This window comes from Heliangelus exortis, chromosome 3, assembly GCF_036169615.1.
Source record: "Heliangelus exortis chromosome 3, bHelExo1.hap1, whole genome shotgun sequence".
Lineage (NCBI taxonomy): Eukaryota > Metazoa > Chordata > Aves > Apodiformes > Trochilidae > Heliangelus > Heliangelus exortis.
The window spans coordinates 31,527,214-31,554,202 of NC_092424.1; the positions used below are offsets into that span (position 1 = coordinate 31,527,214).

At 45.9% G+C, this 26,989-nt stretch overlaps 1 protein-coding gene across 3 annotated transcripts in view; it reads right to left on the bottom strand.

Moving 5' to 3' along the window:
* Positions 1 to 554: 554 nt before the first annotated feature.
* The window catches only part of GALNT14 (polypeptide N-acetylgalactosaminyltransferase 14), an 89,646-nt gene continuing 63,211 nt past the window's right edge, over positions 555 to 26,989 (bottom strand). For 2 of the 3 annotated variants that reach the window (XM_071739871.1, XM_071739870.1), the window contains 9 exons: positions 24,309 to 24,396; positions 22,940 to 23,024; positions 21,490 to 21,593; positions 16,406 to 16,532; positions 13,329 to 13,421; positions 11,962 to 12,045; positions 10,633 to 10,780; positions 4,037 to 4,156; positions 555 to 1,633 (listed from right to left, as the gene is read on the bottom strand). In XM_071739871.1, coding sequence (XP_071595972.1) covers positions 1,475 to 1,633; positions 4,037 to 4,156; positions 10,633 to 10,780; positions 11,962 to 12,045; positions 13,329 to 13,421; positions 16,406 to 16,532; positions 21,490 to 21,593; positions 22,940 to 23,024; positions 24,309 to 24,396 — 1,008 coding nt within the window. In that variant the 3' untranslated portion in view covers positions 555 to 1,474. Of the gene's footprint in view, positions 1,634 to 4,036; positions 4,157 to 10,627; positions 10,781 to 11,961; positions 12,046 to 13,328; positions 13,422 to 16,405; positions 16,533 to 21,489; positions 21,594 to 22,939; positions 23,025 to 24,308; positions 24,397 to 26,989 lie in introns of all 3 variants that reach the window. The other variant, XM_071739872.1, reaches the window with a different exon arrangement.

Sequence of the window (26,989 nt, forward strand, 5' to 3'; positions counted from 1 at the left end):
AATTTTTCAAGTCACATCAGTGGGCTTGCAAAAGTTTTCTTCAAGTTTTTTACAACACAAGAGCTGTGTATACAGTTTTTGGTGGCACAAACAGGCCACCAAACAGGCAGTGCCCTGTAGTGGGAGCTTCCCAAAAGAGCAGGCTAGAAAAGGACTTTACAGTTCTCTCTTAAGATCTGTTCAGAGGTCTGCTGTCCTATTCTTCTTTGGTAGTCACCTCTCTTCCACAGAACTATTGAACCTGAGCTGATCTCTGGTTAATGACATCTCCAAAACATGAAGAACTCATTTGTGCCAAGTCTTCCTACACTACATGACTTCAGCAGTGAGGTACTTTGTGACCCACAGTTCCCTGCTTCCCAAACTTTTTCTTCAGTACTCCACTTTTCTTCAGTACTTCCCAGATAATTGGGAAGCAAAACCAGGTAATGTCCCTTTTCCTTTCTGAGAGCAGTCTCTAGTTTTAATTACCCCCCTCCGTTCCTCTCAGAGCAGCACATCATTCCCTCTTCTGCAGCCAGGAAACTGGGAAACACAAATGTGACACAATTACCTTCAATTACCAAACATTTTACTTTTATGGAAAAAAAAAGTGAAAATTTTGACTTGTTCCAGATTTAAAGCAGTGAGAGACACACAGTGAGATTAAAGGGAAGTTTCTGGTGACCGAGGATAACTCATGACCTTCGGAGAGGAGAAATAATCATGTTACTGCCTTTCCTCCCAGACTGACAGCAGTTTGTATCCTTCAGTCTCACACACTGGATCCTCTGTTTGCTTGGGCTTTGGAGATTCAATAACTCCCATGTGCTGTTAGCACAGAGCAGGACACCCCCAGGTCTTGCTGGTCTGATCCTGGCCAAAGCCATAAATGACTGCCCTACCTCTCTATACATATAATGTACATGGGTAAGATACAAATTTGAATGTGCAACACAGGTCCACTCACGTTGTCTGCAGAGGACAAAGTCATCCACAGCAATGAAAAGTGCAAAAATAAGTCAGTGTTTCCCACTTGATCCCAGGTGATGTTTCTTAGCATCCCTTGGGAAACCCCTCCTTGCACACCTGCCTCACCCACCAAAAGCTGCCTTTTTTTCTGAGATCAAGTCTTCTTTCAGTTTCCAAGGCTCTTCTAAATGTGTTTCCAGAGAGATTAATAAATATTGCACACACCAAGTGTCTGTGGGGCCAGTCACAGGAGCCCCACTATCCCTCTAAAATGTTCAAGTTTGGTTCCTTGCTACCCCTTTTCTTTGAATGCTTGACCACCAACAGGTCAATAATGGCTACATGCCTTGCAGAAACATCTGTTGTTCAGTGTGGAGGGCCATGTCCTTATTTTTATGTGAATGATTCTTCTTCTCAGCACATAAGGACCCCCAATGGTTTTTCGTTTGAGCTCCATCTTGTGCATCTTGGCTGTGTAGCAATGTGTCAGTGCCCATTCTTGCTGTGTATGTCCTCAAGCAGGTCAAGACATCACCATGTCCCAGCGCTGACTCATGGCTGTGCTTTCACAAGGGTTGATGACAAGCTCTTTGGTGCTCTCATTTGTGTCCCCATTCATCTCAGTGTCCAAACAGAAGCGTGAAGCCATGTGTTCAATGTGTGACCCAACTTTACCCCATCGCTGAGGAGAGATACACAGAAGAGAACCAGCGGTGAATAAGCTTCCTCCTTGTTATGCTTTTACTGTATTTATCCAGCATCAAGAAGACAGTCAATATTCACAGAAGCACAGAATTATCCAAGTTGGAAAGGACCTCTGAGAACATCAAGTCCAACCCTTGATCCACTACCACTGTGGTTACCAGACCATGGCACTGAGTGCCACATCAGTCTCTTCTTAAAAACCTCCAGGGACAGAGAATCCACCTCCTCCCTGGGCAGCCCATTCCAATGCCTGATCATCCTCTCTGTAAAGAATTTCTTCCTAATATTTCACCTAAACCTCCCCTGGCAGAGCTTAAGTCCATGCCTTCTTTTCCTACTGATAGCTGCCTGGGAGAAGAGACCGACCCCCCCTGGCTACACCCTCCTTTCAGGGAGTTGTAGAGTGATGAGGTCTCCCTGAGCCTCCTCTGCTCCAGACCGAACACCCCCAGCTCCCTCAGCCTCTCCTCACAGGACTTGTGCTGGATCCCTTCACAGCCTCCTTGCTCTTCTCTGGACCTGCTCCAGGACCTCGATATCCTTCCTGAACTGAGGGGCCCAGAACTGGACACAGGACTCGAGGTGTGGCCTCACCAGTGCTGAGTACAGGGGCAGAATCACTTCCTTGGACCTGCTGGCCACGCTGTTCCTGATCCAGGCCAGGATGCCCTTGGCCTTCTTGGCCACCTGGGCACACTGCTGGCTCATGTTCAGCTTCCTGTCAATCCAGACTCCCAGGTCCCTTTCTGTCTGGCTGCTCTCCAACTACTCTGTGCCCAGCCTGGAGCTCCCCATGGGGTTGTTGTGGCCAAAGTGCAGGACCTGGCACTTGGCCGTGTTGAACCTCATCCCATTGGAATCAGCCCAACTCTCCAGTCTGTCCAGGTCCCTCTGCAGAGCCCTCCTGCCTTCCAGCTGATCCACACTTCCCCCCCAGCTTGGTGTCATCTGCGAATTTGCTAATGGTGGACTCAATGCCCTCATCTAAATCATCAGTGAAGATATTAAACAGAACTGGGCCCAACACTGATCCCTGGGAGACACCACAGGTGAGCAGCCACCAATTGGATCAGCACCGTTCAGCACCACTCTCTGGGGGCCTCCAGCAGTTCCTAACCCAGCACAGAGTGCTCCTGTCTGAGCCCTGGGCTGACAGCTTCCTCAGGAGAATGCTGTGGGAGACGGTGTCAAAGGCTTTGCTGAAGTCCAGGTAGACTCCATCCACAGCCTTCCCTTCATCCACCAGGCGTGTCACCTGATCATAAAAGGAGATCAGGTTGGTCAGGCAGGACCTACTCAGGCCTGTAGTTTTCTGGGTCCTCCTTTCATCCCTTTTTGTGGATTGGTGTGACATTTGCCACCTTCCAATCATCTGGGACCTCCCCAGTGAGCCAGGACTGCTGGTCAATGATGGAGAGTGGCCTGGAGAGCTCTTCCACCAGCTCCCTCGTCACCCTGGGGTGGATCCCATCTGGTCCCATAGACTTGTGAGGATCCAAGTGGCTCAGCAGGTCACAAACTGTTCCTTCCAGGATTACAGGGGAGCTACTCAGCTTCCTATTTCTCTCTACAAGCCCCAAAAGCTATCTGTCCTCAGGACAGATAGCTGCCGAAAACTGAGGTAAAGAATGTGCTAAATACCTCAGGTTTTTCCTCATCTCTGGTAACTATGTTTCCCCACATGTCCAGCAAAGAATGGAGGTTTTCCCTGCCCCTCCTTTTGCTGTTGATGTATCTGTAGAAAGACTTTTTGTTATTCTTAATGGAAGTGGCAAGATTGAGTTCAAATCATGCCTCTGTCTCTCTAATTTTCTTTCTACATGACTTAACTATATTACTAAACTCTTCCTGAGTAGCCAGCCCTTTTTTCCATAGACTGTAAGCTCTATTTTTAACCCAAATTTTCTTCAGTATCTGCCTGTTCAGCCAGAATTCATCCTTTGTGGCCTGGTACTGGGGAGTACTGGGTCCCCCAGCCCACACCCAGCAGAGCACATACGGAGCATTTCTCCCATCAGAAGCAGACTCATTGAAGCTCAGCCTCCACCTGTCTTCAGGAAGATGATATATTGCTAACAGCTTTTTCCCCAGGTCACTGGTTCAAATGCCAGCTCAATGATTAATTGCAGAGAAATGTTAGCATCTGGCAGCCATGTGAACTAAATTGCCAGTTTTGGTTTGAATTCTGCAGCTAAGTATCCTTATCACCACCCACTCTAATAGACATCCTTATCAACACACTCATTTAAGAAGCAAAGGGATGAACCAGCCAGAGTCTGTACTCCCAGACAGTGCTTCCCAGAAGAAGACAGAGCACATGGGCCATTTGATATGCAGTAATGCTATGATAATGCTATGGGGGATGAACAAAAGGGCTCACCTGCTTGTTGTCACCTTCTTTGCAAGGTGACAGAAGCACCTGGGAACCAGGGAAAAGGGTGTACACAGACAAACACAGCTGCTGCTGGTGAACTTGGTGTTTGTATGTGTATGTCCATTCCTAAAAAGAGGAAGAAAAAGAAAAGCGGTGAGACATCAGGGCTGATTCTTGGTATTCTTCTACCTGGAAAGCAAACACTTTGGCTTGGATCTTGCTCCCTCAGAAAACAAGCACGGACCTCACTGACTTACAGAGGCACCAGAACAGTCTCTAGGATGTTATAAGCTTTCTAAGAACTGCAGCTGTTATGAGAGACTGTGTATTCCAAAGAAAATGTCTAAAAAAGCTGCTGGAACACAATGGTTCATAAGGCAAATGATCTCATAGTCAGAACTGGACAGTGGCTGGGGAAGAGGGGAATGGAAATATGGAGAAAGAGGCAGAAATGTGCAACCATACAATCTGCAATCCTCTTTTTCAGAGGAAGAGCAGCAGCAATGCTTTGTGGCTAGCAGGGAGAGAGGTGATGTACAGCAAATGTTTGCAGTTCCCAGGAATCTATTTCCAAATATCACAAAAATTTGGGATAAAGCTCCCTTTTATACCATAGGAGCAGGATCAAACTCCAAACGTGCTTTACTGATCTGTCATGAGCACTGCTATTCCCCCTTTCCTTGGCTGCCCCATTGTTTTATTCCTCATGCTGCTTGTCATGTTCACCTGCTCCTTACCAGCTCCTAGAACTAATTTGGAGGGAGCAGAGACTCATTATCCTATGTACAGCCCTCTTTTCCACCCATGGATGTTTTTCTCGGGAGAAAAAGAGAAGAGGCTGATGGCTTGATCAGGATTTCAAAAATACTGGACAAGGCATTAGGTAGGTAAAGACAGTCTGTTTAGCCCAGTGGTATTTCATAGAAGTTTACTCCCGTGCTTATTCCAGTTGAATACTTTCTGATTTCATGCTGGAGAGAGCAAGGCCAGGGAGCAAGAGGGCTTCTGCAGTAGGTCCCAAGAGCCAAGTCATATAATTTGACAGGGTATAGACTATGAGAGAAAAAGCTGCCCTGAAAGAAAAGGTGCAGAGAGAAAGCACAATAGCTGATAGCTCAGATAGAGAGGAATCAGAATTCTGGGAGGAATGGAGTGAGCAGGAGTGCTGGTAACTGAGGGGAATGCAGTGCTTAAATGTGTGGTAGTTTAGGCTGGAAAAACGAATGGTAGAAGGTGCTCCTGAGAGACTTCAACTTTTTCTGTGTGCTGGAGGGCAGGTGAAGAATGGCTGCCCTGACCTGAAAGCTGGAATTCCTGCAGCTCCCATGACTGTGAATGGTGAAAGCTTTGGATTGCATTAGCATGATTTATTAGAGCAGGGAAAGACTTCCACCTCTTTGGTATTTGTCACCATCAGCAGCTTTAACTCTTCTCTCTGACTTCAAAACAGACAGCTACAGGCAATTAATTGCTGGGAATATAAATCCCACTTCATGCAGGTACTTAGCCACTTGAAAGGGAAGGCACATTTTTGCACAGCAAACCCAGATCCACAAAGACTTCACACTGTCATCCTTATACCCCACATTTCTTAGCCTACTACTCCCCACTAGCTAATGGAAATCAAACCTGGCTTTCTGAACAGCCTGCCCACAGGCTTCTCAGCAATAGCTCCCAAGGATTTCAACACATAACAAACAATAATTTTCAAAGCCATAGTCTGCACTCAAAACGCCTTCTGGCAACTACTTCTTCTTTGTCAGAAGGAGCAGTGTTTACCTGACCCTGTGTGAAAAATTACATAACATTCCAACCATGCACATCATCAGCTGCTGTGTAAACCACCAGCCTCAGAAACTGGGTGCCAAATCAATCCTGCATCTGCAAAGAAGCAAACCGTACAGGGCAAGCTCCTACACTGCTCTCAGTGCCTGAACTGCTACAAGCTGCTTTGAAATCCTGGTTTACATTTTTAACGGATTGCTTGTCATTTTAGCTCAGGACAAGGTCTGAGCTACACCCAGGAGGCTCCTCAGCAGCAGCAATCTAATCCTGCAACTTCTGTGTATGGTGGATTCCCCAGCTAACTCAGGGAGTGGGACTTCATGACCTGTTAACCTCCTTGCTTCACTGAGACACTTCACAGAGGACTGTTGCTCCCAGAGGTTCTCTCAATGCTTTTTTTTCCAGGCTAGGCTCTGTTCAAGTGTTCCTGACATTCACACCTTCTCAAAGGCAGGACCATCCTCTCATCCATCAAAGCACCACGGGATATACAGAGTGGTGGGAACTTCTCCATCATAAGAAGAGAGGCTGATAGAGCTACATATCTGAGTGAGTTTGATAGCTAACATTGGATCTTCCCCTCTTGCACCCAGGCTACCCCCACAGAGCCCTTCTGTTCTGGCAGAATGTCTTTTTATGGAAACCAGTTCTATTGAAAATGTTTTATCCTGTTCTAATCATTGCTTGTCTCTTTTCAGTCCTAGATGAAAGACAGAGAAAATGATGCAGAAAATGACACAGAAATTTTGAGGAAAAAAAAGGTCACTTGAACACGACAGAATACACAAAAAGCTTTGAATTAAAATACAGGCAAATGGTCATGCAAAGTTTTATCTTACCCTATCTCTTCCCTTATTTGTAGCAGTTGAGATGAAAATTCCTGCTTTTTTTTTTTCCCCATGAGAAACTATTTAATCTTCTAAACCCTGGCACACTGTGCACTCAAGTGGGAAGAACAGCAGTAACAACAGCAGAGCTTCACACCCTGAGGCTTATGGTGAATGGGGCAGCCCAGAGTAGTCTTAAGAAAAGGAAGAGAAACCTTCAAGGAAGTAACACAGCTTCAGGCTTGCAGACTGGCCTGAAGTGATGCCAACAGGGTTGAGAGCTGACCCCCAGTATCAAGGAAAAACAGGTGCACAGGGTAAGACTGCAATCAGGATTTCCTGCCTTTTAAAGACAAAGCTGACAAAGTGGTGTTAGAGCAAGGAGAAAGAGGGTGGACTGGGAGAGCAGAGCTACCACAACCAATGATCCTTTCTGAAACCTAGAATAATGTTAGCCCCATGTGAGGCTCGTGACTCTTTTTCAATGCTTCAACACTGTTTGAGCAGGCACCTGCCACTGCTACTCAGCATCATTGTGAATTGAGAAATTTATTTTAAAATGTGACCTTTAGCTTGGCGTAGCCTGGCTGGCAGAAGAAAAAAAAAGGAGCCTCTTTACCCTCCTAGGAGTAGCCCCATGGGAGCCCAGCATTGTGACAGAACTGTACATGCTCTTCTGCCAAGCAAGACATAAGCTGTAACTGGAAGGCAGTATAGTAGCTAGAGAAAAATATTTCTCAGGAAGCCAGGAACAACCTCAGCCCTCAATTTTAAAATCACAGGGAGGGACTTTCTAAGGCACATGACTGACTGGGTCACCTAAGGACACTGAACTGCTGCAGTCATCAAATGGCCCTGGGATGCAACTAGCTCTTACACAGGTCTCAGGAGAGGGAAAGCAAAACACAGAAGGTGCCCACAGCAGGCTGTGTGTGGAGGTGGCACTGCTGCCAGACAGCCCCTCTGCTCTGTCAGCTCAGCCTGTATCTCACAGCTCCAGCTGGCCTGCAGCTGGGGCAGGACATGAGAAGAATGAAGACTTTAGAGGGGAGGAAGGTCAGAAGAGAATTTTTATGGTTGAGATAGCTCAAGATGAACACTATTGGGTTAGTTTGTATAGATGCTAAATGTTCTCCTAAGAAAGTGCAGATCTAGTCAACCCACACTAGTCCTCATGCCACTGGGGTAAGCTCCAATGCCACATACAATGGCAGACACTCAGCTCCAAGGTCCAGATATTTTTCAGGTGCAGGCCAGACATTTTTGGTGCAAGCCTGGGAAATGGATGCTGCAGCCTTCCCACTGTTTCCCTGCTTGTCTAGGAAATGACTAACTTGACATTCATCTTGTGGCTTCTGATTACATGTGTGTAAGTATGCATGCTGAAGTGTCTTCTGCTAATGATTTAAATAAATCCCAGAGTCAGATGTCTACACCAGAGATGTGTGGATAAGTATCAAAACAAATTCATTTCGAAAGAAAAAAAACTAGTCACGTCTCCATCAGATAGACCAGGAGAAAATTATGATCAATTTTCCCTCAGGTGCATTTTTCTTGTGAAAAACTGAATCAATCAATTCATTTAGCAAATGAGATAGAGGGCTCTGGTGGGCAGGAGAGAAGGTAGAGCTCTCTGTGTCCTGAAGATGGGCAGCACAGCACAAAGATCTCTACCAGTCGCTAACTCAAGAGGACGTCCCCCTGAAGGTCACCCCAGAGGACAGAACCTGCCCTGACTGCTACCAGACCTTTTGGATTGGGAAAGGTGAAGTGGATTCTAGAGTGAGAAGACAGAGTTCTGCTATGAGAAGATGAAGAGTCTTCTTGTGCCTCAGTGCTCCTTTTACTACTTCAAGACTAATGCCAGATTCCACCAAGGAGGGTTTGAGATCTGCTAGGGGTGTAAATCTGATTTCTTCACAGTCAAAGTATTCTTCTCAATTTACTCAAACTGTAAATTTGTTTTGTCTCAACAAATCTGTTGCTACAAGCAGCTGCAGAAAGGCAATCAAGCAGCCAAATTAATGTTACTAATACTGATAATAAAGGAATAAGCATATTTTCATACTACTTATTCAAATGCCAGCAAAGCACAGCTTTGATTTAGCTAAGCTTATTTTTCAAATAGTGAAGCTTAGGGTGAACAAGATGTGACTTCACTATGTTAAAAGTGAAGAATATTGCTCTATTCTGGTATACCAAATACAAAACCAGGTAGCATTCAGGACTGCTGCATAATTTATCCTACACAGCCTAGTGACTGTAACTCCCCATGCCATCCACAAGTTTACGTGATCTTGTAACAACTGTGCAATTAAAATAAAAGTTTCTCTTCACAATGAGAATTTGAATATCTTCCTTTCATCTGAAATACTCTGCATGGGTAAAAGTAACAAAGAACTACCCTAGAAAGACAGAAGAATATAAAAGATAAAGGTTCTTCTTTATTCCTGCCTGTGCATTGAGTGTAGCTACTCAGCAAAATGTCTGTAGTCCATTTTTCTGTTCCCCTGGAGTTAGTCCTGGGTGGGCACAAGAAATGGAGTTGACATCCTGGGGGAATTGTTGACCTATTGCAAAGTGCTGCAGAATCAGAATAGGAAGATAAAAAGTTTGTGGCATGGAAAACTGAAAAAAGCACTACACAGAAATGTAAAACTAAAATGTCTTTGATGAGAATGAAACAATCCAACTAATTGGCATGACATTTCTTATTTTAAAATATCACACCAAACTGGTATTTTAGAATGACCAATGAAATTTCATTTTGAAATACAAGCTTGCAGCAGCACTTTCTGTTCTGATTTTCTCAGATTTTTTCCAAAACATCTAGTTCATTGAAAGTTGCAATTTTCACTAAAACATTTTTATTTCCTTCAGCAGAGTTGGCCCTGCAAAACATGATGACCTGCTTTCATCACCTTGCTTCTCTTGCTGTTCATGTAAAAAGTCCATGTAGCAGTTGAAGAAAAAGAATTCTAAAACCCTGAACCACTTAAACAGTAAGAAGTGTAACTTTGTGGTACTTGCAGTTATACATGCTATATTTTCTCAACTGACTGAAATTCAAGTAGTCATTGTTGATTTTACCAGACTGTGAAGACAGGCATGTAACTGCATACAGAAGAGATATGCATCATAACCTTTCATTTACACATACAAACTAGAGACATTTTCAGCAGCATCTCCAGGCTGGGCCTTTTATATGCATAGCTACATGCACTGAATGTGTAACCATGAGGGTTAAGGATGTATAGTCACGTGGGAGCAAGCACAGCATTGCCTATTAAATTATTTCATGGCACCATGAAGAATCAAGTGATGGTTATCCTCCCTCTTCCACAGATGGGAACAGTGAGGGAACTTACTGACATGCCCCAAATCACAAAGGGAGCCTGAAGCAAAGACAGGTTTTGAAGCTATGTCTTCAGAGTCCTGCTCCAGTGACTCTACTGCAAGGCACATGTTCCTCATCTTGGCTCCAATATTTCCTAGAATATGCTTTTGAGAACAGACTCATACAGCATTTTCTTATCTTATTGAGACTGAAAAAACTAGGATCATCTTAATTACATTTTCTCTAGTTTAATAGGCAATCTAAAATCGAGAGAATTCAGACTATGAAGTTATAAATAACACTGTGATTCAGTGCATTTTGAAACAAGTAAGACTAAAAGAGGAAATTACAGTTTTCTTTGTCTTTTTCTGATCTCTGCAGATGAATGGCGTGTGGCATTCCTGAGCAGCAGTAACTTCTCACAGGCTACACAGAGATAAGCACTCCACCTCTACTGTGGCTCCTGCACCAGTCCCTGCTGCTGCCCAGGGTCTCCATAAAGGCAAGGAGGACTTACCAGGGTTTAACTACATGAAAGGGGTTCACAGAATGAGTAATTCTCCAACAGAGTTTTAGCAGAATTAGGAAATCAACTTGAAGCTGCCTCAGATTCTTTCCAGGCAGTATCAGGGGGACAAAGCCACACACCTTACCTGTGCTGCTGCTGCCGCCGTGCCTTTGCTGCTGGTACAAGGGTTTAAGATGAGGACAGGGAGCTCTTGGGCATCAGATTTGTGCAACTCCAGGCAGCTCTGCCTTTGCCTGATCACCCCGGTCTGATAGAGCGATTCCTCGGGAATCCTGTGGGAACAGCATGAAAACAACACCCAGGTACAGGAGTAGTCACAAGGAGGTTCAGTGGGGTGAGGAGGCTGCAGTCGCACCATTTCACCTCCAGAAAATGAGAGTGGCAAGTGCTTTCATGATACTGAACCACTGAGGGCAGTACATGGACAGAGACACTGCAGAAGCAGTTCTCAGAGTTGGACTGATGGCTGGCCTTTAAAAGAGGAAAAAAATAAATAACTCTGCACAAGGCAAACAGAGGAGCAAGGAATAGACTGTGGACAGGCTAAGGTCAGCCTTCAGCCTACAGAAGTGGGAAACTTTATAACAAACTGCCACAGAACCTTGGCATTCCCTGTGAATGATTCCATGCAAGGACACACGTGGCAAAAAAAAGCAAGGAAATAGCTACAAATAATTTTCACACTGTCATTCTGTACTCAGCCATTGCACCACCATTTCCCTGGAAGTATCACCAAACTTTCTGTGCCCTTTCTGAGCATGACTCCTGATAGTGACTGAGGGACTGGATGCAATGGTTTTTGGAGTAGTTTTGGTGAGTTTTTAAAAGAGATCTGTGCAAAAGCAGAAGTGGAAGTGCATATTAAGCAAAACACTGGCTAGGAGTAAGACTGAGCCACCTGAATACAGGCCATAAACTCCTTAGAGTGGGTGGTTTCACAAGAGAGAAGTCGTGAGTATCACAGAACAGTGTGAAAGGACTATGAATTAGAAGTGGGTTGTTGTTTTTTTAAATGTAAGAGTTAAGTCCTAAACCAACCCAAACAAAGGCTACAGGGTATTTCCACATTGGGATACTTTTGTACGGAAAATTTGCCCTATACCACCTTTGTCATGCAGCATGGGCAGGAAAATACCCGAGGAAGCCCCAAGAGCTTAGAGAAATCACTGGTGCTTTGCCCCTCACCAGCCCTGCAGCAAAGAGCCACAGAGTCTGTAAGACTACCAAGCAAAAGTAGGATCACAAATGAACCACATCACACCGAGCAAGCTGTGTTTAAAGCCAGCACAAAATTCACTGTGCCTTTCTGTAAAGGCCAAGGGAGGGGGTGCCTGTGTCTCTGGGACAGGAGGGAAGTGTAGAGACTGGAGGGGCAGGGGAACGTTCTGTGGGGCAGAAGGGATGGGGCATTTCACTGGCCTGCTAAAGACAAGTGGAGATCACACATCCATACCGGAGTTCAGGATATATGTTTTCCAGGTACCACTTGAAACTGTGGCATTTCAACCTCTTCCGCAGCTCCACTCGGCTCTGGATGCTGTGGGAAGCAAATGTTGTAGAGACACAATGGCATTCATGAAGGTGAGAACCAATGCACCAAAAAGGGAGACAAACCAAACAGATATGCACAGACAGCAAACACAAGAGCATCAGCATCTCTATTTTCTGCTATCTTCTGCATCAGCTGTGTCAATAATTTTGATCTCTGTCTCTTTGGAGGTCTCACTTGGTAATATACCAAGATGAGATGATGAGATACTGACATTTTAACAAGGAGTCTGGAGTGTGGTGGATAAAAGGTTCATGGAAAAGTACAGTAATTTAAAAATTATTAGTAAGAAAATGCTATTATTAATATATGCTATAATAAATTACTTGGTTTACAGGACTACAAAAGGCCTTGATTCACTAAAGCATACAGACACGTCTTTAAGTCACAGAAGTTAATTACACAGTAGAACACTTCTTTCCTTAGCCAGGACGAAATTTCTGCTGAAGGATCATGCTGTATAGTGACACGTTCCCAACTTTAGCTCCCTTCTGGGCCTGCCTCCACCCATGGAGCTGTTATGAGCTGGCATTTACAGAGCAGTAGGAAGCCTCCAGTAACTTCCCCCTGCATAGACTACCTTCTCTATATCCACCTCTATTTAGCAGGACAGAGCTGTTACTTCACTTCATGCTTATTGATGGGAAAAGGGTATGAATTCAGTGGAAACAGGATAGTCACCAGGACTTCAATTTATTTATCTTAGAAATTTATCTTAGAAATTGAAGAGTAATCAGAAAGAATTTGAGGTTACATTTGGAACCCACTGTGGTCTAGAGGAAACCTTCTAAGGAAAGGAAGAACATATGAGAAAGAGAAATTAACAGAAAAACATAAAGTCCTCCTGACAGGAAGTTGTTCCTGACTGTTCACAGAATAAGCATCAAACTCCCTGAATATAAAGCCCTTGCTCCTTTTCAATAAAGTCTTAGCAGGCTCAAAATTTGATGATTTCCTTGTTCCTCAACTGCCAGTGAGACCTCAGGACTCTCCTCCCCAGACTCCACTCTAGGACCAGAAGTGCCTGTACCTAATGTAAAGGACAGGACATAGCCTAAGCCATTCAGCTCACTCACTGGGATAAACTAGCACAGCATACAAACTACCTGTTAAACCCTTCATTGCTGTGCTCTTAGCATATGCATATCATTAGCATTTAATTGTTACTACAGACACAACACAGGTGGGTTTCTGGAGCAGGGCAATGAGTCCACAAACACTGCAGCAGGCAGGGCACAGGCAGAGCACAGGCAGGAAAGACAGACACTTACTTTCCATAAGGCCTCCCCTGGGCTGCAGGACGAGCAGCATAATAGTACTGCTTGAATTTGTCCATCCACACCTCTGCTGTGCGTTTGGTGTTTCTGAAACAGGCAATGAAAGGCAGGTGAAACCAAGAAAAACTCCATTTTCTAAAACACATCAGCTAATTTATTCCACTCCCCTCCCATCCTCAACTTGGTCTTCAGCTTCATCCAAACCACCTTCGAGCCAGCCCACCTCTCACTACTAGAGAAAGTAGCCCTACTCATTATTCCAGGGACCAAACACAACAGACAAAACCTTGGGTGAAGAAATCACCATTTCAAACTCAGCTGGATGCTTTGCATCCACTAGACTCAGAAAAGATGGGAAGGGACTTTTTACAAGTGCATGTAAGGAGAAGGATCCCTTGCATAGGACAAGGGGTAATGGTTTCAGGCTGAAAGAGGGTGTCATGGTTTGTGACCTCTAACAAAGGACCACACGGCCACTCACTCCCCCTTCCCCATTACAGAATGGAGAGAAGGAAATCCACCTAGAACCTCGTGGGTTCCAGGGCTATGAAGTCATGGGCAAAACAGATACAACTTGGGAAAAAATCAATTCAATTGATCAATAATCAAAACAAGGCAAAAAGAAAGCACAAATCAGAGCTTAAATACTTTTCCTTCACCTTTCCCTTCTTCCTGAACCCAAATGACTTTGTTCTCAATATCTGTACCTCCTCACCCCTAGCAGCACAGGGGAACAGGGAGTAGGGTTTACAGTCTGGATGGAACAGGTTTTTTTTCTGCCACTACTTCTTCCTCAGGGAAGATTCCTCACAGTCTTCCCCTACTCCATCATGGAGTCCTTCCCACGGGAGAAAGTCCTTCACAAACCCATCCAATGTGAGTCCCTCCTACAAGACACAGTTCCTCAAGAGCAAATTGCTCCAGTGTGGGCAACCCACAAAGCCACAAACTACTCCACAGCTGCAGGTCCACAACATCTACTGTGATCTTCCATAGGCTGTAGGTCCACAACCACTCCAACAACAGCCTTCATGGACCACAACAGGTCCACAACATCTGCTCCACCATGACCCTTCAGGGTCTGCTCCACCGTGATCCTCCATGGGTTGCAGGGCACAGGCTGCCATCTCACCACAGGACGTAGGTAAAAATCTCTGTTCAGGCACCTTCTCTCTTTCCTTCACTGACCTTGGTCTCTCTGCTCCAGCTTTTCTCTCCTCTGGTGTTGCTCTCTTCTGGCGGTATTCTCTGTCTTCACCTCTTGCTTTCTCTCACCTCCCCCTCTCCTCTGCCCTGCTCTTAATCACCATGTATTTCCCCTTCTTCAGTAAGTTCTTCTTCTTCAGACATGCACATCTTTTGTGTCCCTGATGTCCTGAGGTGGGGCCAGGCACTTTGGAGCAGGAGAGCTATTCAGAAGCTACTTACCTGAGCCACCTCTGTGGGACTCCTTCCCTGCTAGCAGAAATGGCACCACATCAACCCAGAACAGAGGGGTTTAGATTACGTTAAATATCAGGAGGAAATTATTTTCTGTGAGAGTGGTTTAAACCCTGGCACAGATAGTACAGGGAAATTGTGGATACCCCTCCCTGGAGTGTTTGAAGCCAGGCTGGATGGGACTTCGAGCAACCTGGTATAGTGGGAGGTGACCCTGTCCACGGCAGGGGGGTTGAAACTAGATGATCTTTAGATGACCTTCACACCAGAACCATTTTATGATTTTATGGTCTGTATCTAATCTTCCCCAACATGAAGGGTTTCCTGATCTCATTTGGGTTTGTAAGAAATATGGGGATAAATGCCAAGGCTCACACCTGAATTCATTTTGGAGAGATTCAGATCTCTCCAAAAAGCCCATGGGCTGTGCTTGTGGCTCAGCCACAAGAACACCAAGTATATAAATGCTCTCAGTGTTTTTTCTCTGCCATTTACTTAAGGGACAATCTTCAGGATTTTTTCCCATCATCTTTCCCATGCCAATTTTCACTTCTGGACTGCCTCCTGCCTTGCCTGCTGTTCTCAGGATCTTAGCCCATTTCATTTGGCCTTTTCAGTACCTGATTCAGTCTATGTTCCCATGTGTAAGGTCAGCCCCTTTCAGCTGGGATGCTGTTCCTTTGGTGTCCCCTGCCAGTGAGGTGCAACACGTGGTCTGGTGGCAGCCACCAACCTGGAGGCCAATCCCACTGCTCTGGCACTCTGCTCAGCTCCCTGCTCTGAGAGACATCAATAACCAATATATCTGGTTCAGTTCAGCTACTCTCAGCCCTCAGCTCAGGTTATTTCATAGTGATAGACATTGCTGGCAGCCTGATTTCAGATCATTATAAATGTGTTCTGATGACCACAAGGCTTAAACCATTTGCTGTTAGAGTAGCTGGTGCTCAGGGAGATGCTGGGGCTGTCCCTCCATTTCCGTGTTAACAAAAGGTCCTATAGAGGTGTCCTATTTTTGTCATATTCTAAACACTGTAAAAACCTAAGGAAGAGTCATACTGGCTTGATTTTCTTCTCTCCTATGAAGACAGGAAGAGGGAGCTGGCGTTGTTCAGCCTGGAGAAAAGTAGACGCCAGGGAGACCTAATAATAACCTTATAGTGTCTGAATGGGACCTACAGGAAGGCTAGAGAGGGACTGTTTGAAAGGGCCTGTAGTGACAGGATGGGAGGCAACAGTTTTAAATTAGAGAAGAATAGATTTACACTGGACGTTAGGAAAAAGTTCTCTACTATGAGGGTAGTGGAAAAATTGAACAGGTTGCCCAAAGAGATAGTGGATGCCTCATCCCTGGAGATATTCAACAAGAGACTTGATGAGCGACTTGACTTGAGTGACTTCAGGTCACTAGAGTGACCTGATCTAGTTGAGGGTGTCCCTGCTTACTGCAGGGGGGCTGGACTAGATGGCCTTTAGAGGTCCCTTCCAACCCAAATTATTTTATGATTCCTGCCCAGAGATATTTCAAAATATTCCAATAAAACTGTTCTCCCTATCTTTTCTGTTCCCCTTCCTTGCAAGGCAGCACCTTATTCTACTTCATAAAAACTAAGCAAGTGCAAAACACTTACTTAATGTATGTATTGGCATTTCCCTCTGGAAAGATGTATGGATGTTTCTTCCGGAAGACATGTCCAACGCGACTGCAGGGGATGATTTCCAGGCTCCCTCCACACATCCACACACGAAAAGAGATTTCTACAAGAAAAGCAGCTTCAGCATTTTGCCTTCTGTCCTAGAGCAGTCTGGATCCTGGTGTTAATTCTCACTTCCTCCTCTGGCATATTTAACTTGGGTAAATTGTTACCAGAGAGGCTTTCCTTGGCATAAATCCCTTAAAAGCATATTTCAAAGTTTGTTGTGATGTCTGAAGTCAATGCATTTGAAAGCAGTATCACAGTAGGTGCTGTCACAATGGCAAGAGCAAGATGGTAAGGAGGTCCCTCTTCATGCAGCCCCACTTAAATAGCAGAATCATATTGCCAGTTTTATGTTCCTGTAATTACTTCTGCACTGCCTATTTCAGAGTCACTTCTCTACAAAGGGCTTTCAAGTCTACCAGGAGAGGCAATGAATTCTGTTTATTGATTATTACAATGATCATTATCTTTATGAATCCACCAATGATTCTGCAAAATTAAGAGAAAGCTGAGCATCCATCACCTGTTCCAAAAGAGTAAGAGCTTACCCTGCCCAGCATATATGCCAGGCCATGACTGTGGATATTGCAGACCAACAACATACACACCTTCACACAATCAAAGATCAGTCGTGAGAGGGATTATCCCAAAAATCTGAATAAGCTGTCAGTACAGGAAACCGATTCTGGTTGCCCCAAGCCACTCTATGACTGTCCCGTGGAGACCTTCTGGAGCAAACAAAGCCCATGGCACAATTCACACCAGAAATTACAGGGCTCTCAGCAGGGAGATGGATGAAATCCCAGCTGGCAAGGTAGGACGAGTGAGCAGAGTGGTTGATCTAATAGGTCCATCTGGTTCTAATGCCTGTGAAGCTATGAATCTGCAGCTATATTGTCAGACAATCATGCTTTTTCAGAACCAGCATGGAAAATAAATCAAATTAAAAAGGCTTCTGCAGTTCTTTGCATACTATTTTATTATCTGCTGACAACCTAGAGCTACATGTAGCACGTATCTACTCCAGAATGACACATTGCTTTTCACTCTCCCCTTTTCCACATTAAACTACATAAGTTAGACAGGCCAACCCATTGCCTTTGCCAGCTTGTGTTCACAGCAGTATCCTCACATAAGACATCACAAGGATGTCTTGTTTCCAAGTTGGAGACTGACAGGACAATGTGCCTTCCTGGTGGGAAGACCACTCAGGCAGTGTGGACAGGACTTATTCTCCTCCAGCGTCAGGCACTGCTGGCCCACAAAGCTGCCATCCCTCCAGAAACAATTGTCATATTTTGAGTGGAGTACTCAACTAAAATTTGAGTACCAGGAACTAAAGAAGGAGGGGTCTTAAGACCCTGAGGGATCTGAGAGGGGCAGAACACAGAGGGGTCAATATTGCCTCCCATTCCCTTCCCATACTCTATAAAGCTCAGGCAGACCCCAGCCCCTCCTCTCTTTCTGCCGCTCCTCTCCTGGCTTCGGTGCTGTTCCCCTGTGCTCCTTTACCCCCAGCTGCCTCCTGCTCTTCAGAATCCACATCCATCGGGTGCTGGGAAGAGCCGTGGAGCCCCCTCCTGAGTCGGCCCTGCCCCGAGGGGCCCTCAGGCACCTATCCCTGCCGGCACGGAGACGGGGTTGCATATATATTTGTATACATTTGTATTTTTGCTCCTCATCCCATGTGTTACTACCTTTCCCCTGTTCCAGTAAACCCTTTTCAGTTTTAATTTCCAACTTTCGAGTCTCTCATCCTTATTCCCTTTTTATCTTCCCTTGGGAAGGTGGAGGGGTGGGGTAGTAGCAATTCCGTCTTTTGCTTTTTGCTCCACCCAACTGCTGAGCAGTGACAACAACTCACAGCGTCAGGGAGCAAATGAGAAATGGAGTCCAGGCCTCCAAAACCAACTACTCTCATCATACATGGCCCATGTATGCATTTATGTGGCTCCTGTCCCCACTCCCAACATGCCCATCTGCTCCTCAGCTGATGGAAATGGGAGACTGGCACCACCACAAAACCCTCTTGCCTTGATTCTCAGGTCCAAAATTCAAAACTTGAGCCCATCCCCAAACTAACCCTGAGAGCTGATACCAGCGAAGGCAGGACTGAGAAAGCACAGCAAGGAGATATTTTTCTTTCAGAAATCTCCTCCCCTCCACCTCTGTGTTTACAGGCAAGAGCTGCCAAAACAGCTGAATCCTCACCACTTTGCCCAGTGCTGAGTATTCACAGGCCCAAAACGTGCCCTTGTGTCATGTCCTGGTGCTGTATTAGGAGCAACCTTAATCGCAGCATCATGGAAGTGAGATAATTGCAGGATGCACCATAATCTGCACTCAGTTATGGGTTCACTCATTACTGCTGCACTCAGCTCCCCTCACATGTCCCTGTTGCTCTCATTTGCCTGTGTATCACTGTGCTGGCCACAATGCCATCACTGCTGAGTAAATCAGTGCCTGGTAAAGGGGCATTATCAGCCAAGCAGCTATGAACCAAAGCACAGCTGCTGCTTTGTACCTTCCTCTCCTCTGATTCTTCTCCTCAGTCCAGGAGAAAAGCAGCTCTCTGAAGTGCTATGAGGGAAAGACCTGAACCATTCATTCATTCCTAGCCTGCTCCTGATTTAAAGGCTAATGATTTAAGGGCTAACGTAATCGCTGTGTGCTGCAAACTGGAATGAGAGCACAGTGCAGGAAAGCCAGGAGAAATAGTGAGGAGTACGAGATCCCTGCTTCAGGCACGTTGCGCCCTGCACACCCTGCTCCAGTCCCAGGAGAAGCAATTATAGCACGGGTTTTGACAGGCAGGGATGACCCATGGAGCCATTCCTGGCAAATAACAAACAAGGTCTCCAGACAGGCAGCTGAGGTTAAATGCCTTGGGAGGAGGTAAACTGAGGCACCAGTGTATGGCATGGGGCCACCTCGGAGAAGCCAAGGCAGCAGGAATCAGGAATTTCACCTGACCCTCAGGGGATGTCTCCAGTGCAGGTGGTCCCTCCAAGCAACCCCCAGAGGAGATGTGAACAGTGTGTGTTGAGGAGTACTGGGTTTGGCTTCAGCTTGGCAAAGTACCTTTACATTTCTTGCTGGCCTGCAGTGGCCTTCTGCCATTACCCATCAATTCAGATACAGGGGCTTAAGTAAAGTTAAGAAGTTAAAACACCTACAGTGTCCTCCTCTTAACCCAAATGCTTTTTCTTTGCTTAAGTCTCCAGCCCCCTCTAGCTGCCCAGTCAACATTAAAGCAGTAGTGATGCTCCCCAGGACCAGATTCCTGGATTCCCTCAGGAGTGAGTACCCAGAAAAAGCATGATTCACTACAAGTGCTCAAAATGAGCAGCTGCTGGGCCAGATCCTGCCCTCTGCCACCTATCCAGAAGTGACTAGGACCAGCAGGGTCACAGCTGCCCTTGCCTGTGTGCAAAGGAAAGGTGGGACACGCTGTCCTGGACACTCACCTGCAGGAGATGCAGCTGAGAGCCAGCCACACTTCTGCTCTCAAGGTTAGGGGCAAGAGAGGACCTGTCTTGCTGCTAAGGTGCACTGCACTTTTTAATTGCAGTGTTAACCTGACTGAGTCTTTATCTTTTCCCTCTGTTGGGCCAATTCAGGCAGCATAGCTATCACTTTTGCAGTCAGGACCATACTCCTGGGGCATAGCACCAGCAAGGAAGACATCACACTACATAGGATGGGCCATAACCATCTGTAAGGAGCACACCACCTCCTGTTGCAGGGCATTAAAGCTGCCAGGATCAAGCTTCCTCAGAGGGCAGGCAGCCCCATCATTGCCCATCATCATGAAGGCTGCTGTCAAAGAAGAGTGACAAGCAGAGCTGGACAGCAGGTAAGGCGCAGGGAGGCAGTCCCCTCCTGTCTAGTTCCCTTCTTGAATGCTCTATTTGGGCCACTGATCAAGTGTGGGAAGGGCTGCTGCTCCCTCCTAGGTTTCTTCAGAGGAACAGATGTCTTTGATCAGACCAGTGACAAGACATCCACACACAGAGAAAAAGCACAGAGGCAAGAGATCTTACTGCATAAAAAGATATAAATAAATAAAATACGCTAGAGGCAAAAAGCATGTGAAGGAAGCAACAGTGCCAGGGTAAGTAACTGCAAGGCAGCAGCATCTGTTCCCTTGGATGACTGACAACACCACTGTATGCATTAAGACACAAGATCCTTCCTTCCTTGCTCGCCACACTCCCCAGAGTTGTGAGCTATTAAAGCCAGATTCTGATCTGTCCCTCAGACATCAAATATGATACAATCCATTGCTCTGCTCTGCAGCATCACTATGACTTCAAAGAGAGAACAGCCCAGCCTGATCAGTGGGGCCTGATCAGCCCCACATGACATGGGGGACAAGGGACAGACTGTGACTTCTTTCATGTGCCCTCTCAAGTTTGCATACAGGAGAGTTCTTAATAACCATATTGCCCCATCATAATCAGCAGAGGTGACAGAATTTAGGTCTCCTCTTAACTTTTTTTGCATGCACAAAAAAATGACAGTCAAGGACCTGGCAGTGCTCAGCCATCTAGTGATATGGGAATGGCTAAGCAGCTACATTGCTATGTCACCTGCTCAGAGCATGCTGATGGAGCTGCTGTTTCTGCAAATTCAGGGAGGCACTGGTGCCTCAGATCATAGCTTTGAAATGCTGTCATCAGACAAATAAGGTAAGGAAGGAATAGGAGGGTGTGTGAAGTGTTCTCTCATCTGTTGGTAGCACCAAAGGTAGAAACTCTGTGGTTTGGGGATTTGCCACTGGAAAATAAAAGCAGTAGGGAAGGCAAGAAGTCCCAAGTACCAATAATTTCTCAAATCCCATCATTCATAGTTGTTGGATCCCTTACTCACCTGAGAATGTAACCTCTGAATGTAAGCATGGGAAACTATGCAGAGCATTGAAAGTGACATCCAAAATAACCTTGTATCCACCTGGCATGACTCTAGAAGATAACCCAAAACAGCAAAGCATAGGAGGAAGAAGTGTAACTCACCGAAGTTCTCTCCACCCCAGATGTCCATGGCACTGTCATACTTCCCCAGGTGGTTGAACCAGGCTTTGTCAATAACAAACAGCCCCCCAGCAATGATGGGCGTCCTGCAGAATGAGTAAGGGGAAGAAGGGACACACTCTCAAACACTGCTGCAGCACCTGGATGTAAACAGCCTTTACCTTTGCCTCCTCTCCCATCATCAGGACATTACATACATATTTACTCACCAAACAAGGGTAACACACCTCAAAAAGCAGCTATGCCTTTCTTTCCGCTGCCTTGATATTTTGCTGTCAATCATAAATTGACTGCCATTTACTAACTGTCTAATGCACCCGTGAGCACAACTACAAGCCCTGATTGTAGACTTCAGCATCAAAAATGCACTTAGCACTTGGGATTATTCACTCAGATGGGCTTTTTGCCTGGAGCCAGCGTATTAAGAGCACTGTTCCACCAGGGAGGGTCAGGCAGAGAGCTTTTTAAAAGCCATCACTAGCTGTGTGCTCTTTGTTTCAAAACAGGGTTATTTTTCATTCCTTGGATTAGCTATGAAAACTGCATAGAGAAGGTCTGTGGAGGAGAAGAGCAGGCCCAGAAGATAGCTTGGGATTCACCATTTACTGACCTAAGTCCTGTCTCCATTCGGTTGCACTGACAGTGCCTGAGCCTAGGCTTGGGAGGAGCTAGGGTGACTGCTGCAGCCAGACAAGTCCCTACTGTGCCCTACGTGGCACAATGATCAGGAACTCAAGCCCTTGAGACCCAGTGAGAGCTCCTGTTAACAGCAGCACCCAAAGGATAAGCAGTAACTTGCTCCCCTGTGATCTTTCCAACATCTTGAGCTTCACCCAACACTGGGTCTCCTCCATGCCATAGACCCCAGCACTTCACTGCTGGGGCTGCAGACACCCTCACTTGGCTTGCTTCCAAGGGACTTTCAGCAGAATTAGGTACTCCCTTCATCACACAGCACTGGAACAGATGGCATCTCCCCCGTGCAGCTTTGCTATCTCTTCCGCACATCTTGGATTTCTGGGGAGGCTTCAGCAAAGTTTGGAAGAGCAGTGCTGATCTGGAAAGGCTGGATTAGACACCACGTTTTATTAAGCTGGCCAAGGGCACTGCCATATTACTAAGTGATAGCTGAGCAGAGAGAAGCAAGGGTCTAGAGCACTGGGCTTCTCCCCCAACCATATTCAGCCTCCTTAGCACTACCAAAAGACAAATAACCATAAATATACTCCTTTTACCTCTGTAGCATCTTCAGGCTTCAATGTTGTAAGGTAAAGCTGTACTGTGAAACCCAAGCTAACCAGGATCTCTCTATAGGTATTAATGTTCAGGTATTAATAGGTATTAATAGGTATTAATGGAAGGAATATCACACTGCTATAGTGCTTGTCCTGACCCCAGCTTCTCAGCTGCCTCCTTCTCACTCTTGACTTACTTAATGGGTTCAGTGGGGTCAAGTCGTTTGGCTTTCTGCTCTGGGGAAAGCTGCTCCCATTTGAAATGCAGACTCCAGTCAAAACCTAAAACCAAAGCAGAGAAGTACCATGGGGAAATTAGAAATCAGTATAGATTAGGATGCAATACAGGATGAAGAACCTTTGTTTGATGGTATATTTTCTCCACTTTCTCTGTGACTTAAGCCACAGAGATGCAGCTCTTGGAAGAAGGCTCCAATGACAAACATACTTTACTACTGCGTATGAAGTAAAAGGAAAACTACAGGCCCGTCAGCCTGACCTCAGTGCCTGGCAGGGTTATGGAGCAGATCATCCTCAGTGTAATCACACAGCACCTGCAGGATGGCAAGGGGTTAGGAAGGGCAGGTCCTGTCTGACCAACCTGAGCTCCTTTTATGATCGGGTGACCTGCCTGGTGGATTAGGGGAAGGCTGTGGATGTGGTCTACCTGGACTTCAGCAAAGCCTTTGACACCGTCTCCCACAGCATTCTCCTGAAAAAGCTGTCAGCCCACAGCTTGGACAGGAGCACCCTGTGCTGGGTTAGGAACTGGCTGAAGGGCCGGGCCCAGAGAGTGGTGCTGAAGGGGGCTGCATCCAGTTGGCAGCCGCTCATCAGTGGTGTCCCCCAGGGATCAGTGTTGGGCCCAGTTCTATTTAATATCTTTATTGATGATTTAGATGAGGGGATTGAGTCCATCATCAGTAAATTTGCAGATGACACTAAGCTGGGGGGAAGTGTGGATCAGCTGGAAGGCAGGAGGGCTCTGCAGAGGGACCTGGACAGGTTGGAGAGTTGGGCTGATTCCAACGGGATGAGGTTCAACACGGCCAAGTGCCAGGTCCTGCACTTTGGCCACAACAACCCCATGGGGAGCTCCAGGCTGGGCACAGAGTGGCACTCCAAAGGCAGGGAGTCACAATTAAAGCTCCTGCTGAAATCTCACTCTGTCCCTTTGTGCACACAGATATGAACTCTGATGGATATTGTGTGCTACAAATAGCACAGGCATATTAGCAACACTAGAAAGTGCTACAGTTGCATCCACCATTTGTTGCCTGGACACCCTCTGTCCCCTCTTGCTGGCAGCCCAGGTTTCAATACTGCCAAGGGTGGCTTTGACATGAACCTTCTTTTCTGCTTGACCACCTAATCCACTGTAGAAAACACCATTCCTCACACTGTGCCTACCTAGCTCTAAAGTAGCCTGAAAACAGCCATCAGGAAGCTGTGAACAGTGCTAATGTGCTTTTTGCAAGAGAACAGGAGCCAGTGGTGTGGTGCAAAGCCATTAGCTCCTGGGGCCAGTGCATGTTCACACCACGGTTCCACGGAACTTGGACTTACCTCCTCTAAGGTCTGAGGAAGCTGCCACATAGGCAAAAGTGTCCAAGTTGATGATGTCAATAATGGGGCTGACCACTCGGGTAGGATCCTGGAAAGCAGAAGTGAAACAACCCAAGTTGAACCCACTGCTCAAACTGCTCAAGGGATGCTCTGAATTCCTGGAGATATCAGGTGGCTGGAAGTCTTGGTGTTATTCAGGTTTTACAACAACAAGTGCCTGACACTGCCTCGTTCTCCTCTGCCATCCATCAGTTCAACTAAGGAATTCTGGCAGAAGCTCGAAGCAGCAGAGGTATTGCTGGGAGCCTGGGAATGCTGGCACCAACTCTCCTGGGATAGAGGACTGCACGGTGCCAGGCCCCTGAGCTAGCATTTCTCAACAGCTTTGGCTTCACCCACAGCCTTTCCCTCCACAAGCTGTGCATGTACTCAGCACAGAAACTCAGCTGGATGCAAAGCTCCATTTGCCTTTTGCAAATTCATCACTGCATTCCCTTTTCACATCCCTTAAATATTTTTTTACTGGATTTCAGAAATCCAGTGAGAAACAGGCAGTTGAAACAACAGAGGAAAAATACAGGCAGTCAAACAGCTTAAATACAGATATTTTAAAATGTACAAACCATGGGGATACAGTTAAGAGTTTTGCTAAGGGTGTGAAAGAGTTAAAAAGAATAATTGAATTCTTTTAAATAGTTGGTGGTGATTTAATTAACATCTTGTTATGGGCAAAGAGATTTTACAAACAGTTATGAACAAAAATATCTACAGGAGGAAGAAACTGACAGCTTTGACTGGCCTTCTATCTTCCCTTTTCTTTTCAAAAATCCCAAGCTCCAATTATAGCTCAAACCTCAGGGTTTTATGCTTGCCAGATGAAATGATTTTTCACAGCCATGCTAAGGAATGCAGCTGAGCATACACAGGCTTGCTCTCTTGCTTGGAAACAAATGTTGTTCTAGAAATTAGCCCTAACAAAGAAGTATTTGTATGCTGCTGCAGGAAGAAGCAACCAAAAGCTGGGAGCTGCACTGGAGCTCAGGTTCACCAAATGAGCACTTTTTATTTCCCTAGAAATGTCAAGATAGGAATCTTAACATTACTTTCTTAGAGGCAAACATCCCACTGAAAGGAAAGGTCTGCTCTATCTATGTACCACATAGAGAAACTCAAGTTGTGCCCAAGTACACCTTGTAGCTGCTGTACAGTGCCCCCCAGATTGCCCCAGCTCAAGATACCCCAACATCCTTTAGTTGACTGGGGGTAGGGGAAAGATTTTAGGGAAAGCATCTGCTTTTCATGCCAAACACTGCATGGAAATGATCATATCTAGTCATTTAAAGCTTGCTGATGAGCACTTTTAACTACCTGACAGCCATCCCCAATTTTGATTCCACTCCCCATTACTTGGCACAACTTCTTGCAAGAAAACCCCCTTCATGTCTTGTCTGAGTGCATTACTGCAAAATGCCAGCTATCAGAAGAGCAACCCTCTCTCTGCTTCACTTTCCCTGACATGTTGTGGGGACATTCATATTTACTCAGCTTTTATGAAGCTGATCCTCAAAAAAACCCCCCAAAACCATCATGCTCAAGAGCACAACACTGTTGCTATGATTTATTTTGGGCTAAGCACCAGAACTTATCATAGGCAGCTTCACCTTTCTGTGTTTTTGATATCTTCCCAAGCCAGGAAATGCTATTACTAACAATACCCAAATCTTAAATCCTCTTTCAGATTAAAATCTAAAATAACCTGAAAAATGCATTTCTCTAATACATTTCTCAAAATAAATCAACAGGAGAACCTCTGAAAATGGCCCTGAAGACAATGAATATGGTTCAAACTTTGAAAAAGTACTTTGAATCAAGCTTGTCTCCCAACCTTTACATCATGATCTTTTCATAATCAAGAAAAAAAGCTGCCATTGCTCCTCTGGACCCTTAGCAGCACCACACAAGGCAAGAGGGCCAGGCTTCCCCTGATCTGCTTCTCCCAGGCCCAGGAGACCATGAAGCTGGGGTTGGGGGTAGGTGGAAAGGATATGACATGACAGTCAGGGGTCACCAACCACTAGTTCATCCCAGTGCCATTTATAAATCCATTTTTGGAGTGAGCTCATTGAGTCATACTGTAGAAATGCACTGGGCTTAAACATTACATCATAAAAAAGGTTACTCAATCAAAATGCACCATTAATAGCTGTAGAGATATCTGTGAAAACAAAAGCCCCTGTGCCCCATGCATACAGTCAAACACTTGTAAGCATGCAGCTGCAAAAGAGCTGCTGCTGCTGCTGCTCCAGCTCCCTGGAACATGAATCCTCCTGGGCACAGGTCCAAAACTGCCCCAGATACCACTCTTCCCTCCACACCCCTTCACTTGGTCCTAGACTTTCTAGTCTTGTTCCCAAATCCAGATGCGCTGCCCATACCCAAAAGCAAACATGGGCCTGGGGGCAGGGGATGCAACTGGCTGCTGGGATAGCTCAGCAGGGCACTCAAGGGACACCTTCACATGTGTCCATGAAGGTGCATAAGGGCACACACAGGCTCTGGCATTTCCCACCACAGAAAGCTGCTCTGCCTGATATGAGAGAAGCAATGCAATGGGATGGCTGCTGGTGGTGAGCCACTCACTGCTCCTTTGCTTGAAACTTAAATCACATTATCTGCAAGCA